Source organism: Lontra canadensis, unplaced genomic scaffold, assembly GCF_010015895.1.
Source record: "Lontra canadensis isolate GAN:19392208 unplaced genomic scaffold, GSC_riverotter_1.0 scaffold40, whole genome shotgun sequence".
Classification (NCBI taxonomy): Eukaryota; Metazoa; Chordata; class Mammalia; order Carnivora; family Mustelidae; genus Lontra; species Lontra canadensis.
The window spans coordinates 1,359,887-1,374,599 of NW_022631034.1; the positions used below are offsets into that span (position 1 = coordinate 1,359,887).

Below are 14,713 nucleotides of genomic sequence, written 5' to 3' on the forward strand. Positions count from 1 at the left end.
TTCTGTTGACCCTACGATTCTTCAAATTTTCTATGAATATGCTATATTTTAATTCAACCTGTACAGCTAAATGAAGCTGGAGAAAAAACATCCAACTATGACGCTCATTTTAAATTATGGATCATTAACTTAAAGTCTTTAATGTGCCAGCAATCATACTGTATTTTCTTGGCTCACTTTTGACTATACCTTCTAAGGTCACTATTTCATACTTCTTTCTTCTTGAATATCAACATCTACTCCCATCTTTACTTTCAGCTGATTAAGGAGAGAACTGAGCTAATCAAGTGACTTTTAAATATTTCAAATTATTTCAAATATTTCTACTGTCACAACTATGCACCTGATATATCTATATCTACATCCTCTATTTCTCTTTCATTATTCTGGATAAATTACTTATGATTCCAGCTTAGGTCAATTCCTCTATTCATGTACTAGATTCAATTCCTTTCTACCTATTCAAGGACATTGCTCTAGTAATTCTTTCATGCTTTTCTTGCTCTACTGCATTATTCCTTTTAGCAGGTAAACATGCTATTATTTCTTCTATCATAAAGAATTTCACTTGATTTAGTCTACCGCCCCAGCTACCATCCATTCATCTTTCCTTTAACTATAGCAACTCCTTCGAAAGAACTGTCTGTATTTATCATTTCTAATTTCCCTTTGCATATACTCCTTTGAACCTGATCCAGTCAAGTTTTAGCCCTTATCATTCCACCAAAAGAATTCTTACCAAGGTCCAGTCATTGCTGCAATATTAATCGCCAATGTTCTCATCTTATTTATCACCAGAATTCACCCAGCTGCTCCTTTTTTCTTTTTTCTTTTTTTTTTTTTTTTTAAACTTTGATTGTAGGACACTTTCCTTACCTGGTTTTCCTCTTACTTTTTCTGCAGTGTTCATTCTTGGGACTTCTTCCTGTATCAGAGCCTAGGTGAACTCATCCAATGAGTCCATGATTTAAATACCATCTATATGATAATGACTCCCAAATATATATCTCTAACTATATCCTTCCTCTGAACCCTAGACCCACATACCTACCTACTTGACATTTCTGACTCAAAATTAGCATGTCCAAAACTGAGCTCCTGATAATTTCCCCCTTACCTTGTTCAGCAAACTTACAAGACCTCTTTCAGTCTTCCCCCAGTTGTTAAAGGTAACGCAATTCTTTCAGTTGCTTGGGTGAGAATACTTCAAAATATATCCTGAATGCAACCATTTTGTTATCAACCTTGCTGCTACCATGCTGGTACAAATAACTATTCTATCTCTCTTGGATTGTTGCAGCAGGCTTCTACCTCTTCATGCTTAACCCCAACTCCCTGAAATCTGCCTCATATGGCAGCCAAGAGTGATCCTTTAAAACGTAAGTTAGATCGTATCACACTACTCTGCTTAAAATCCTCCATTTGTTTATGATCTCATTCATAGGAAAATCCTAAGTCTTTACTATGACCTAAAAATTCTACACGCATTGTTAGATCTTTGACTTCATGTTCAATACTCTTTCCCTTGTATATTTTGCTCTTGTCACACTGGCAATCCTTGATATTGTCAGGTGTATTTCTCCATCATAGTTTGCCTTTGCTCTTCCCTTTGCCTGAAATGCTCTTCTTCCCAATAAATGTACATGTTTGGCATCCTTTCTTCAGGTCTTTACATAAAACCACCTTCTTAGTGTGGCCTTCTCTGGCTCCCTTATCTAAAATGTCAAATACTCCTCTCAAATATTTCATAAGCCCTCGCTCTATTTTTCTCATTAGGACTTACAAATAACCAAATGCATATTTTTAAAAAAATTATATATATATATATATATATATATATATATATATATTTATAAACATATAATAAATTTTTATCCCCAGGGGTACAGGTCTGTGAATAGCGAGGTTTACATACTTCACAGCATTCACCATAGTACATACTCTCCCCAATGTCCATAACCCCACCCCCCTTCTCCCAACCCCCCTCCCCCCAGCAACCCTCAGTTTGTTTTGTGAGATGAAGAGTCACTTATGGTTTGTCTTCCTTCCAATCCCATATTTTTCATTTATTCTTCTCCCACCCACTTAACCCGCCCACCATGTTGCATCTCCACTTCCTTATATCGGGGAGATCACATGATAGTTGTCTTTCTCTAATTGACTTATTTTGCTAAGCATGATACCCTCTAGTTCCATCCACATTGTTGCAAATGGCAAGATTTCATTTCTTTTGATGGCTGCAAAGTATTCCATTGTGGATATATACCACAACTAATTTGTCCATTCATCTGTTGATGGACATCTAGGTTCTTTCCATAGTTTGGCTATTGTAGACATTGCTGCTATAAACTATTCTGGTGCACGTGCCCCTTCAGATCACTATGTTTGTATCTTTAAGGTAAATACTCAGTAGTGCAATTGCTGGGTCATAGGGTAGTTCTATTTTCAACATTTTGAGGAACCTCCATGCTGTTTTCCAGAGTGATTGCACCAGCTTGCATTCCCACCAACAGTGGAGGAGGGTTCCCCTTTCTCCGCATCCTCGCCAGCATCTGTCATTTCCGGACTTGTTAATTTTAGCCATTCTGACTGATGTGAGGTAATATCTCATTGTGGTTTTGATTTGTATTTCCCTGATCCCGAGTGATGTGGAGTACTTTTTCATGTGTCTGTTGGCCATCTGCATGTCTTCTTTGCAAAAATGTCTGTTCATGTCCTCTGCCCATTTCTTGATTGGATTATTTGTTCTTTGGGTGTTGAGTTTGCTAAGTTCTTTATAGATTTTGGACACTAGCCCTTTATCTGATAAGTCGTTTGCAAATATCTTCTCCCATTCTGTCAGTTGTCTTTTGGTTTTGTTAACTGTTTCCTTTGCTGTGCTAAAGCTTTTGATCTTGATAAAATCCCAATAGTTCATTTTTGCCCTTGTTTCCCTTGCCTTTGGTGATGTTCCTAGGAAGATGTTGCTGTGGCTGAGGTCAAAGAGGTTGCTGCCTGTGTTCTCCTCAAGGATTTTGATGGATTCTTTTCTCACATTGAAGTCCTTCATCCATTTTGAGTCTATTTTTGTGTGTGGTGTAAGGAAATGGTCCAATTTCACTTTTCTGCATGTGGCTGTCCAATTTTCCCAACACCATTTATTGAAGAGGCTGTCTTTCATTGGACATTCTTTCCTGCTTTGTCAAAGATTAGTTGACCATAGAGCTGAGGGTCTATTTCTGGGCTCTCTATTCTGTTCCATTGATCTATGTGTCTGTTTTTGTGCCAGTACCATGCTGTCTTGATGATGACAGCTTTGTAATAGAGCTTGAAGTCCGGAATTGTGATGCCACCAACTTTGGCTTTCTTTTTCAATATTCCTTTGGCTATTCGAGGTCTTTCTGGTTCCATATAAATTTTAGGATTATTTGTTCCATTTCTTTGAAATAAATGGATGGTATTTTGTTAGGAATTGCATTAAATGTGTAGATTGCTTTAGGTAGCATAGACATTTTCACAATATTTATTCTTCGAATCCAGGAGCATGGAACATTTTTCCATTTCTTTGTGTCTCCCTTAATTTCTTTCATGAGTACTTTATAGTTTTCTGAGTATAGATTCTTAGCCTCTTTGGTTAGGCTTATTCCTAGGTATCCTATGGTTTTGGGTCCAATTGTAAATGGGATTGACTCCTTAATTTCTCTTTCTTCTGTCTTGTTGTTGGTGTAGAGAAATGCGACTGATTTCTGTGTATTGATTTTATATCCTGACACATTACTGAATTCCTGTACAAGTTTTAGCAGTTTTGGAGTGGAGTCTTTTGGGTTTTCCACATATAGTATCATATCATCTGTGAAGAGTGATAGTTTGACTTCTTCTTTGCCGATTTGGATGCCTTTAATTTCCTTTTGTTGTCTGATTGCTGAGGCCAGGACTTCTAGTACCATATTGAATAGCAGTGGTGATAATGGACATTCCTGCCGTGTTCCTGACCTTAGCAGAAAAGCTTTCCGTTTTCTCCATTGAGAATGATATTTGCAGTGGGTTTTTCATAGATGGCTTTGATAATATTGAGGTATGTGCCCTCTATCCCTACACTTTGAAGAGTTTTGATCAGGAAGGGATGCTGTCCTTTATCAAATGCTTTTTCAGCATCTATTGAGAGTATCATATGGTTCCTGTTCTTTCTTTTATTAATGTGTTTTATCACATTGATTGATTTGCGGATGTTGAACCAACCTTGCAGCCTTGGAATAAATCCCACTTGGTCGTGATGAATAACCCTTTTAATGTACTGTTGAATCAATCCTATTGGCTAGTATTTTGGTGAGAATTTTCACATCTGTGTTCATCAAGGATATTGGTCTGTAGTTCTCTTTTTTGATGGGATTCTTGTCTGGTTTGGGGATCAAGGTGATGCTGGCCTCATAAAATGAGTTTGGAAGTTTTCCTTCCATTTCTATTTTTTGGAACAGTTTCAGGAGAATAGGAATTAGTTCTTCTTTAAATGTTTGGTAGAATTCCCCCGGGAAGCCGTCTGGCCCTGGGCTTTTGTTTGTTTGGAGATTTTTGATGACTGTTTCAATCTCCTTACTGGTTATGGGTCTGTTCAGGTTTTCTATTTCTTCCTGGTTCAGTTGTGGTATTTTATATGTCTCTAGGAATGCATCGATTTCTTCCAGATTGTCAAATTTGTTGGTGTAGAGTTGCTCATAGTATGTTCTTTTAATTGTCTGTATTTCTTTGGCGTTAGTTGTGATCTCTCCTCTTTTATTCATGATTTTATTTATTTGGGTCCTTTCTCTTTTCTTTTTGATAAGTCTGGCCAGGGGTCTATCAATCTTATTCTTTCAAAGAACCAGTTCCTAGTTTCATTGATTTGTTCTATTGTTTTTTTGGTTTCTATTTCATTGATTTCTGCTCTGATCTTTATGATTTCTCTTCTCCTGCTGGGTTTAGGGTTTCTTTCTTGTTCTATCTCCAGCTCCTTTAGGTGTAGGGTTAGGTTGTGTACGTGAGACCTTTCTTGTTTCTTGAGAAAGGCTTGTACCGCCATATATTTTCCTCTCAGGACTGCCTTTGTTGTGTCCCACAGATTTTGAACCGTTGTGTTTTCACTATCATTTGTTTCCATGAATTTTTTCAATTCTTCTTTAATTTCCTGGTTGACCCATTCATTCTTTAGAAGGATGCTGTTTAGTCTCCATGTATTTGGGTTCTTTCCAAATTTCCTCTTGTGTTTGAGTTCTAGTTTTAGAGCATTGTGGTCTGAAAATATGCAGGGAATGATCCCAATCTTTTGATACCAGTTGAGACCTGATTTAGGACCAAGGATGTGATCTATTCTGGAGAATGTTCCATGTGCACTAGAGAAGAATGTGTATTCTGTTGCTTTGGGATGAAATGTTCTGAATATATCTGTGATGTCCATCTGGTCCAGTGTGTCATTTAAGGCCTTTATTTCCTTGTTGATCTTTTGCTTGGATGATCTGTCCATTTCAGTGAGGGGAGTGTTAAAGTCCCCTACTATTATTGTATTATTGTTGATGTGTTTCTTTGATTTTGTTATTAATTGGTTTATATAGTTGGCTGCTCCCATGTTAGGGACATAGATATTTAAAATTGTTAGATCTTCTTATTGGACAGATCCTTTGAGTATGATATAGTGTCCTTCCTCATTTCTTATTATAGTCTTTGGCTTAAAATCTAATTGATCTGATATAAGGATTGCCACTCCTGCTTTCTTCTGATGTCCATTAGCATGGTAAATTGTTTTCCACCCCCTCACTTTAAATCTGGAGGTGTCTTTGGGTCTAAAATGAGTTTCTTGTAGGCAACATACAGATGGTTATTTTTTTTAATCCATTCTGATAACCCTGTGTCTTTTGATTGGGGCATTTAGCCCATTAACATTCAGGATAACTATTGAGAGATATGAATTTAGTGTCATTGTATTGCCTGTAAGGTGACTGTTACTGTATATTGTCTCTGTTCCTTTCTGATCTACTACTTTTAGGCCCTCTCTTTGCTTAGAGGACCCCTTTCAATATTTCCTGTAGAGCTGGTTTGGTGTTTGAAAATTCTTTCAGTTTTTGTTTGTCCTGGAAGCTTTTTATCTCTCCTTCTATTTTCAATGATAGCCTAGCTGGATATAGTATTCTCGGCTGCATGTTTTTCTCGTTTAGTGCTCTGAATATATCATGCCAGCTCTTTCTGGCCTGCCAGGTCTCTGTGGATAAGTCTGCTGCCAATCTAATATTTTTACCATTGTATGTTACAGACTTCTTTTCCCGGACTGCTTTCAGGATTTTCTCTTTGTCACTAAGACTTGTAAATTTTACTATTAGGTGACGGGGTGTGGACCTATTCTTATTGATTTTGAGGGGGTTCTCTGTACCTCCTGGATTTTGATGCTTGTTCCCTTTGCCATATTAGGGAAATTCTCTCCAATAATTCTCTCCAATATACCTTCTGCTCCCCTCTCTCTTTCTTCTTCTTCTGGCATCCCAATTATTCTAATGTTGTTTCGTCTTATGGTGTCACTTATCTCTCGAATTCTGCCCTCGTGGTCCAGTAGCTGTTTGTCCCTCTTTTGCTCAACTTCTTTATTCTCTGTCATTTGGTCTTCTATATCACTAATTCTTTCTTCTGTCTCATTTATCCTAGCAGTGAGAGCCTCCATTTTTTATTGCACCTCATTAATAGCTTTTTTTATTTCAACTAGGTAAGATTTTTGTTCTTTTTATCTCCAGAAAGGGCTTTTATACTCCCGAGAGGGTTTCTCTTATATCTTCCATGCCTTTTTCAAGCCCGGCTAGAACCTTGAGAATCGTCATTCTGAACTCTAGATCTGACATATTACCAATGTCTGTATTGATTAGGTCCCTAGCCTTTGGTACTGCCTCTTGTTGTTGTTGTTGTTGTTGTTGTTTTTTGTGGTGAATTTTTCCGCCTTGTCATTTTGTCCAGATAAGAGTATATGAAGGAGCAAGTAAAATACTAAAAGGGTGGCAACAACCCCAGGAAAATATGCTTTAGCCAAATCAGAAGAGATCCCAAATTTTGGGGGGAGAAAAAAGAAAAAAAAATATATATATATATATATATATATATTAGATAAACTAGTCAAAAAATGTTAAAAAAGAAAAGGGTAAAAGTTAAAATTTAGCAGAAGAAAAAAAAAGAAAAAAAATTGAAAAAGAAAAAAAAATTAAATTAATTGCAAGACTAAAGAATCATGTGGAGAAAGCCATGAGTTCCATGCATTGCTTTCTCCTCCTCTGGAATTCCGCTGCTCTCATTGGTATTGAAACTGCACTCCTAGGTAGGTGAACTTGGTCCTGGCTGGATTTCTTATTGATCTTCTGTGGGAGGGCCCTGTTGTAGTGATTCTCAAGAGTCTTTGCCCCAGGAATTGCACCGCCCTTACTAGGGGTCAGGCTGAGTAATCAGCTCGGGTTTGCTTTCAGGAGCTTTTGTTCCCTGAGCGCTTTCCGTAGAGTTCCGGAGGATGGGAATGAAAATGGCGGCCTCTCAGTCTCCGGCCCGGAGGAGCAGAGAGCTCGGGGCCCCACTCCTCGGTGCACCCTCAGAGAACAGCACCCAATTACTCCCGTCTCCCTGGCCTCCGGCCGCGCTCAGAGCTCACTGAGCCAGCGACTGGTTCAAGGTAACCCCGAGCTGTGAGCTCACTCCTCGGCTCTGTCTCTGTAGCCGGCTTCCCCATTCTAATACCTGCAAGCTCTGCGACACTCAGACACCCCTGATCCTTCTGTGACCCGGTGGGACCTGAGGCCACGCTGACCCGGCGTGGGCTTCACCCCGGTTTAGCCTCTGGAGCGATGTCCCTCAGCGGAACAGACTTTTAAAAGTTCTGATTTTGTGCTCCGTTGCTCCGCCGCTTGCCGGGAGCCGGCCCCTCCCCCCGCGGTCTATCTTCCCGTCGCTTTGGATTCACTTCTCCGCCAGTCCTACCTTTCAGAAAGTGGTTGATTTTCTTCTTCTCTTCGATCGCCCATTGGATTTGTAGGTGTTTGCAATCTTTAGATAAGCTATCTAGCTGATCTCATGCTACCTGAAGTAGTCTCAGCCTGCTACTTCTCCGCCATCTTGTCTTTACATCCCAAATGTATCTTTTACTTAAATATCTTATGAATTAGTTGTCTCTCCCTAACTAGAATTTAAGTTCCATGAGGATAAGGATTTGGGGCTGTTCCGGGCTGTATCCCCAATGCCTACAGTAGGACTAAACACACAGTAGCTGCTTAATGAATATTTGTTGGATAAATAATCCCTAAATCATTATATCTAACTCAAAACATGCAATCTTCATACTCAGATTTTTACCAGCCTACTGGGTGGCTCCAGCTAAACATCTATAGGACATCTCAAACTGAATAGATGCATAATGAATACCACATTTACTCATAAACCAGTTCTTCCTTTTTTACTCTCTATAGGATCCAAATAGAAATGAATTAGTGAATGATGTTACATTTATCAATTAGGTAGTTACTGGGATCTCATGAGATAGCATTATCAGTGAACTCCCCCACAACTTCGTATTGTTAAGTTTTATGGGAAGGAACTGTTTATCATGTCCACAGTTACAGCTCCAGCTTGGAGCACTCTGTCTGACAGAGCAGAAAATCAGAAAATACAGACCACTTTTTGAAAGAAATTGAAAGAAGTGCCTGCAGTCAATTATATGAGAAATTTATGGTACATCTCTAACTATAGTAGAAAACATGTTTTCAAAAGAAGCAAATTAGAGAAGGTAACCACTTTGAGGTTTCAGGAGGTAACCACTTTGAAAACCACTACACGTGAAAACAGTCATCATACAAGTGGTCATGTAGAGCTGTATGTACAATCTTGAGGTTCCCAAAGCAGGGACCTAATTTGTTTTGACTCCTGTCTCTTCATTTCTAGGGCAATAACTGAAAAATACAAGACATACCTATAGAAAGAACTCCTGATAATCACTTCCATGAAAACAGGGGCAAATGACATTAAAAACATGCTGTACATACAGAAATCGCACCATGAAATAATCACCAGATGAAAATTAGGTGTGGTTCGTAAAAGTTTCTGCCTTAGTCCCTTCTTATTTTAGTGGGATGACAGTAATTCCAATGTAAACCAAATAAATTTCTTCCATTCATTCAAGTTATTTATAAAACACTGTACATAAGGACCTGTGCTACACACTGGCAGGGATACAATATGAATCAGATATGAGCCCTAAGGAGCTCATAGTCTCATAAGAGATTAAACATGTACATGATTATAACGGAAGCACAAAATTTTATTTGCCTCAAAAGAAGCGAAAGAGTAAAGTGATCTGAACTATGCTTCAGAAAAATTTAGCTGTATGCAGAAACATACTAGAAGTAAGACCATAGGTTAGATGCTATCAGAATAGTTAAGATGAGAAGTAATCAAGGCTTAACATGGGTGGCAGATGTAGAAATAAAACAAATACAAGAACACCTGTGTTCAGCATGTTTATTTATTTTTTGCATTTTGATGCTTTGACATCAAAGAACTTGCTGACCCTGGAGGGACTGCCCTCCAAAGGCTAATCAATTCCAACACATAGTAAGGGACTCACGGGCCAGCACCCTTTCGTATGAAACCAACCAATCCAGAGCCTAAACCCTTAATGAACTCCTTTTATCCAGCTCTCTCAGAGATCTCACTTTCTGAGCCACTATCCCCTTGCCCTAATCACCCTTGCACAGGAACCAGACAACTAGAGATAGTTCCTAGACCAGAGTCTTTTGAAATTATACAAATGAGTCAATTCTAAACCTGCTTATTCTGCTTTGTCTGTTCCTCCCAGGGAAACCACAATAAAGGTTCTTGCCCATGTTTCCCTCCTGCTTATTCCACCTCCTGACTGGCCCTTTCCCAGGTGGCCTAGTGCCGCTTGCCATGCCTCCTGTTTCTATGGATCCATGAGTGTTTAAAAAAGCTTCTTCCCTCAAAAGAGTCATTTCCATGTCTATAAAACAAATCTCAAATACCCTTAAAACACAGCAGATATAGAAGTGATAGGACTTGGTAACAGATAATAACAATGCTACTTAAATCTTACATTTCAAAGAACTTCCACCTATATTTTCTAATTCAATTCTTATAATAACTTGTAAGATACTTAATAGTCATATTTAACAAGTAGGAAAGCTTAAACTCAAAGGTCAATTTAAATGCTCAAACTCGTCCAATAACTCACAGGCTATTAATCTATTTGTACATTAACGTTGATAATAATATGTACTCATAGAATTAAGGTGATGATTAAATTAGTCTTTAGTTTTAACTAAAGTTAGAAGTAAGACGTTAAATTGTAGATATGTTCATATTAGGTATCAGTGATATCTTGGTGGAGCTGTCTGGTGGCAGTTGACAGTGCAAGAGTAAAGTGAATTTCAAGGAAGAGAAGTGAGAGCTGGAGATTCAGATTTGAGAATTTTTGCACGGAGATGAAAATAAATGAACATAGTCCCAAAATAAAAACCTAAAGTCACAAAAAGAAGGTAATAGAGCTAAAGGAAGAAACAAGATAGTAAAAGAAATCAGAAAAGAGGCATTTAAACCAGTAATAAGTGAACCAGTAAAGTTCAGGGTTAAGGAGGGGAAGATCAATACTGTCAAATGCTGCAGAGGTAGAAAAGTTAAGATAGCCCATTGAATGTGGTGACTTTTGAAATCTTTCAGTCACTTGTTATTGACCTTTGAATTTCTATACAGAAATAGAGACAACAGACTGCAAGGGTTAAAGAGTGAACATGGACGTTTCTGGGCCAACATATACAGACCACAAAAGTCACTAATCTTATTTTTATCACAAGAAAAAGGCTTAGCAAACTGAAAAGCAACAGGTCTTTTTAGATCCATCAGATCAATTTATATACAAACCACTGGCCAGAAATTTGAACAAGCAGGAGAGAACAGAGAATCACAACTTACTGGGACCAGGGAATGGTAGGAAAACTAAAAGGTAATTGACTAATTGCTAGAGACTAAGTGTAAACTAATTTGAAAGATTAAAAACTCCCAAGGGCCCAGCCTCACAGAGGCCTACCATGACACCCATCAGGCTCTCAGGAAGAAGATGAGAGAAAAAATACCCTCATAATTCCAGCAGAGAAATAGGACATGACCATTGTAAAATATACCCAGAATGTTTAGTTTTTCTTAACAAAGGTCTACCCTCAAGGAAAACTATTTTGGCAGAGCCTAACCAACATGGGGGTAGAGAAATACACAATTTTAAGTCCCTCTAGACTCCTTGTTTCACCTGAGGAAAAAAATCTGAGAAACACTTATGAAGGTCACAGCCCAGGGTCAGAGGCCCACTGAAAGACTAATTACAGGATTATGGAACATTTCTTCTTCTCTCAACATATCACCACCACACCAACAGGTCTCCTGTACAATAACAGGAGATTGAAATGAGAAGAACTACAAGGCTCAGACTCCATGAAGAAGTCTCTAGGGGAACCTAAAAAGAGAGACAAAAACAAGGACACTAAAGGAAATTGAAGCCTCATAAGCCTACTGCTACAGCAAACACAGACTAATTCCTCACCAGATAAACATAAAACCTCACACTAAAGGTTTACTTAACCAGTTCATATTACCTGATGCAACATGTTCAGCTTCCAACAAAAAATTACAAAGCATATCAAAGGGCAAAAAACAGTCTGAAGAAACAAAGCAAGCATTAGTGCAGACTAAGATATGGCAGAAATTTTAAAATTGTCAAGATTGGGAATTAAAATAATTATGATTAATATGGTAAGGACTCTAATGGGAAAAACTGGATAGATAACATGAAAACTCTAAGAAAGAATCAAAAGGAAATGAATGAACATGTAAGTAAGTAGAATAGAGGAACTGGACAGAGAAGTGGGATAAAAGCATTGAAGAAAGAGTGGTTGTTTTTACCACAATGGAAGAGTGTTAAGCTAATGGGAAAGACCTAATACAGGTAAAATTGGAAAAAGTGGAAAATTGATAAATACATGTTTTATGAGATCCTTTCTGAAAATAGCATTAAGTCTTAAAAGGAGGAAGATGAGAAATAACATATTAGGTCAAATCAATGGTTGTAAACATTGAAGTCTGTGAAGTTTTGCATTAACTGGATAACATGGCTATCTCAAAACATGAAGGTTATACCACTTCCCATCTCCCACCTGATTCTTTCCTTAATGGGTAATCTCTTATGAATTTGTCATTATTTAAGAAACTCCCAAGAGAATTCATGAATGCAACTTCATTTTACTTTGAGATTTCTATACGTGCAAATAAAAACAAAAACCAAACAGATGCCCAGTAACCAATAATACTGAACTACATTATTCATTCATAGGTCAGCAAATATTGAGTGCCTTCTTCATTCAAGACAATAGCAGTGAACAAAACAAAAATGTCTGCCTCATAGAGTATCATAGTTTGGGTGAAGACACAGTGATGAACAAGTACATTATATACCAGATAGGGATAAGTTTTATGGGTAAGTTTAAACAAAGGTTGGGCAACTGGGAATGCTAGGAATTAAAAGTATTATTATTATTTTATGGGGGGTGGTTAGAGAAGGACTTTTTGATAAGATGACATCTGAAGGAAATAAGTCATGACACTATCTGGGAATGCAGTGTTCCAAAGAACAGCAACTGTATAGGCCTTAAAATGGGAAAAAATAATGTGCCTGATATTGTAGAACAATCAGCCAAAGGGAAAGGTCCAAGGTGAGACCCTGTGAGACTCTAGTGATGTGAACTTCTACTCTGAGTGAAATGGTAAAAAACTGAAGGGTTTTGAGAAAAGCACAGTGACTACCACGTGTAGGCTATTAGTAAGACCATTTTTTTTTCCAGAAAGAAATGATAGAATCTGCTGACAGAGTGGGGCATTAGAGAAGTCAGGGGAAATGGCAAGTTTTTTTTTTTTACTGAATAACTGGAAGAGCAGAAATTGTCATTTACTGAAATGGCAAAGACTGCAGAGCAGATAAGAGGGGGAAATTTAGTTCTGCATATGAATTTTGAGATGCCTATTAACTTCTAAGTGCAGATGTTGATTTCTTTTTTAAGTGAAGATGTTGATTTTATTAAAGTCTGGTTTTTGGAAGAGGTGCTGGCTAGAGATATAAACTTGTGAATCATCAGTGTATAGGTGATTTTTAAAGGCATAAGACAATAGTGAAGGAAAGGGGGTTAAAGACTGACCTCAGCAACACTCCAATATTTAGATACGGGAAAGAAAAGATACCAGCAAAGTACTGTGAAAAGAAGGAGCCATAGAACAAGGAGACAACTAGGGAGTAGGTGTCCCGAAAACCAAATGAAGTGATTCAAAACTCGAGAGGTTGAAGGGTTAAGAAGAAACTGAGAAATAGCCATTGCATTTCGATGGATGCCTATTGCTGACCTTCACAAAAACTATTTTGGTGGAGTGGTAGGATGGAAGAAAGACACTGAAAACCATATTCAAGAAAGAATGTAAGTTTCTCTCCCAAGAATTTTCAACAATTTCCATTGAAGAAAGATTAGCTCGGAGGGAGACTGGAGGAGAGATGTTGAAGGTCTGTCTTATAGAGAACAAAAGGTCTGTGGAAGTGTGGGAGAGTGGATGAATGAGAAAACTTTAGTGCAACTGCTGGGCAGCACTAAGGGACCATGTGAAGTTATAAGCAAACAAGTACACAGAGCTGTGCGCTCTTCTCCAGCCTCTTGTTCAAGTGTTGCAGAAACGGCAGAATGTCGCAAGCAGAAATGGGTTTTAAGGCACGATGGCATGAGGAGGCAGAAAAAACTTCGACTACAGAGCATAGTCAAGTTCAATCTTGTGGCTCACTGAACCTGAAAATTCAAAGGGGCAACCAGCATTTCGCGGCTAACAACAACAGGAGTGTAAAGGAGGAAGAGCGGCTCTAAACAAAGCAGTCTGCCCCCGGAGAGCAAACACAGCAGTTGAGGGTTCAAACAGTCTGTACTAGGTCAAGTTAGGGGACATTGCCGCATGAGCGCTTCGAAGGCTGGCTGAACCCAGACGCAGAAAGAGACAGGATCTAAAAGGGCTCCCTCCCGGACCCAGGAGGATGAACTAAGGTTTTAGCGCCGAACTTACAACCAGAGGTTCTGCTGCTTGCGGCTGTTTACTGGAGAGACGGGCATGGTGGCGACAGGCTGTGGAGTGGTCGGCCACCCCCTTCCCTAGCTGCTTCTGGAGTCCCGGTACCCCAGCCCCCGGCGTTAGCGGTTCTGGCTGAGGCTCGGGAATGTTTGCCGGGCGTCATGGAGACAGAGGAGCCCCGGCTCAACAAGCGGCCGCGCGGTTGGCTGGCGGCTGGAGACCGAGGAGGAGGGCGGAGGCGGAGGGGAGGGCAGAGGGTTGGTGGAGCAAGAGGAAGCTCCGGACGACGACTAGAAAAAGGAGGCGGGCGGCCCGGGCCCCAGGCCCCTCCCAGGTTCTGAGTCTCCCCGGCTGCAGGCGGATGGATGGGGCTTCTTCAGGCGGTGGCGGCAGCAGTGAAGGTGGCGGCGGCAGCAGCGGCAGCGGCTGTAAGTGCAGCCTCCATACACCATCCCTCCTCTCCTACTCCTGATTGGGATGAGGGGCTCCTAAAGTGTCCCGGGTCCCCTTTCTCTCCTTCCCCTCCCCCATGGCAGAGTACCGCCCGGAAGACCCTTAACTTCCGGGGAGGGGCTTCAAGAGAACG

The 14,713-nt window shown here is 39.5% G+C and overlaps 2 protein-coding genes across 10 annotated transcripts in view; one reads left to right on the top strand and one right to left on the bottom strand.

Moving 5' to 3' along the window:
* The window catches only part of WDR78 (WD repeat domain 78), an 86,588-nt gene extending 72,215 nt beyond the window's left edge, over nucleotides 1-14,373 (bottom strand). For all 4 annotated transcript variants that reach the window (XM_032870045.1, XM_032870046.1, XM_032870044.1 and 1 more), the window contains exon 1: nucleotides 14,122-14,373. Coding sequence is in view for 3 of the 4 variants with exons in the window: in XM_032870046.1 (XP_032725937.1) it covers nucleotides 14,122-14,168 (47 nt within the window). In the remaining variant the exon portion in view is untranslated. The remainder of the gene's footprint in view (nucleotides 1-14,121) is intronic.
* Nucleotides 14,374-14,420: 47 nt separating this feature from the next.
* The window catches only part of MIER1 (MIER1 transcriptional regulator), a 61,956-nt gene continuing 61,663 nt past the window's right edge, over nucleotides 14,421-14,713 (top strand). For 2 of the 6 annotated variants that reach the window (XR_004384108.1, XR_004384109.1), the window contains exon 1: nucleotides 14,421-14,555. Coding sequence is in view for 4 of the 6 variants with exons in the window: in XM_032870050.1 (XP_032725941.1) it covers nucleotides 14,489-14,555 (67 nt within the window). In the remaining 2 variants the exon portion in view is untranslated. The remainder of the gene's footprint in view (nucleotides 14,556-14,713) is intronic. The other 4 variants (XM_032870050.1, XM_032870047.1, XM_032870048.1 and 1 more) reach the window with 4 other exon arrangements.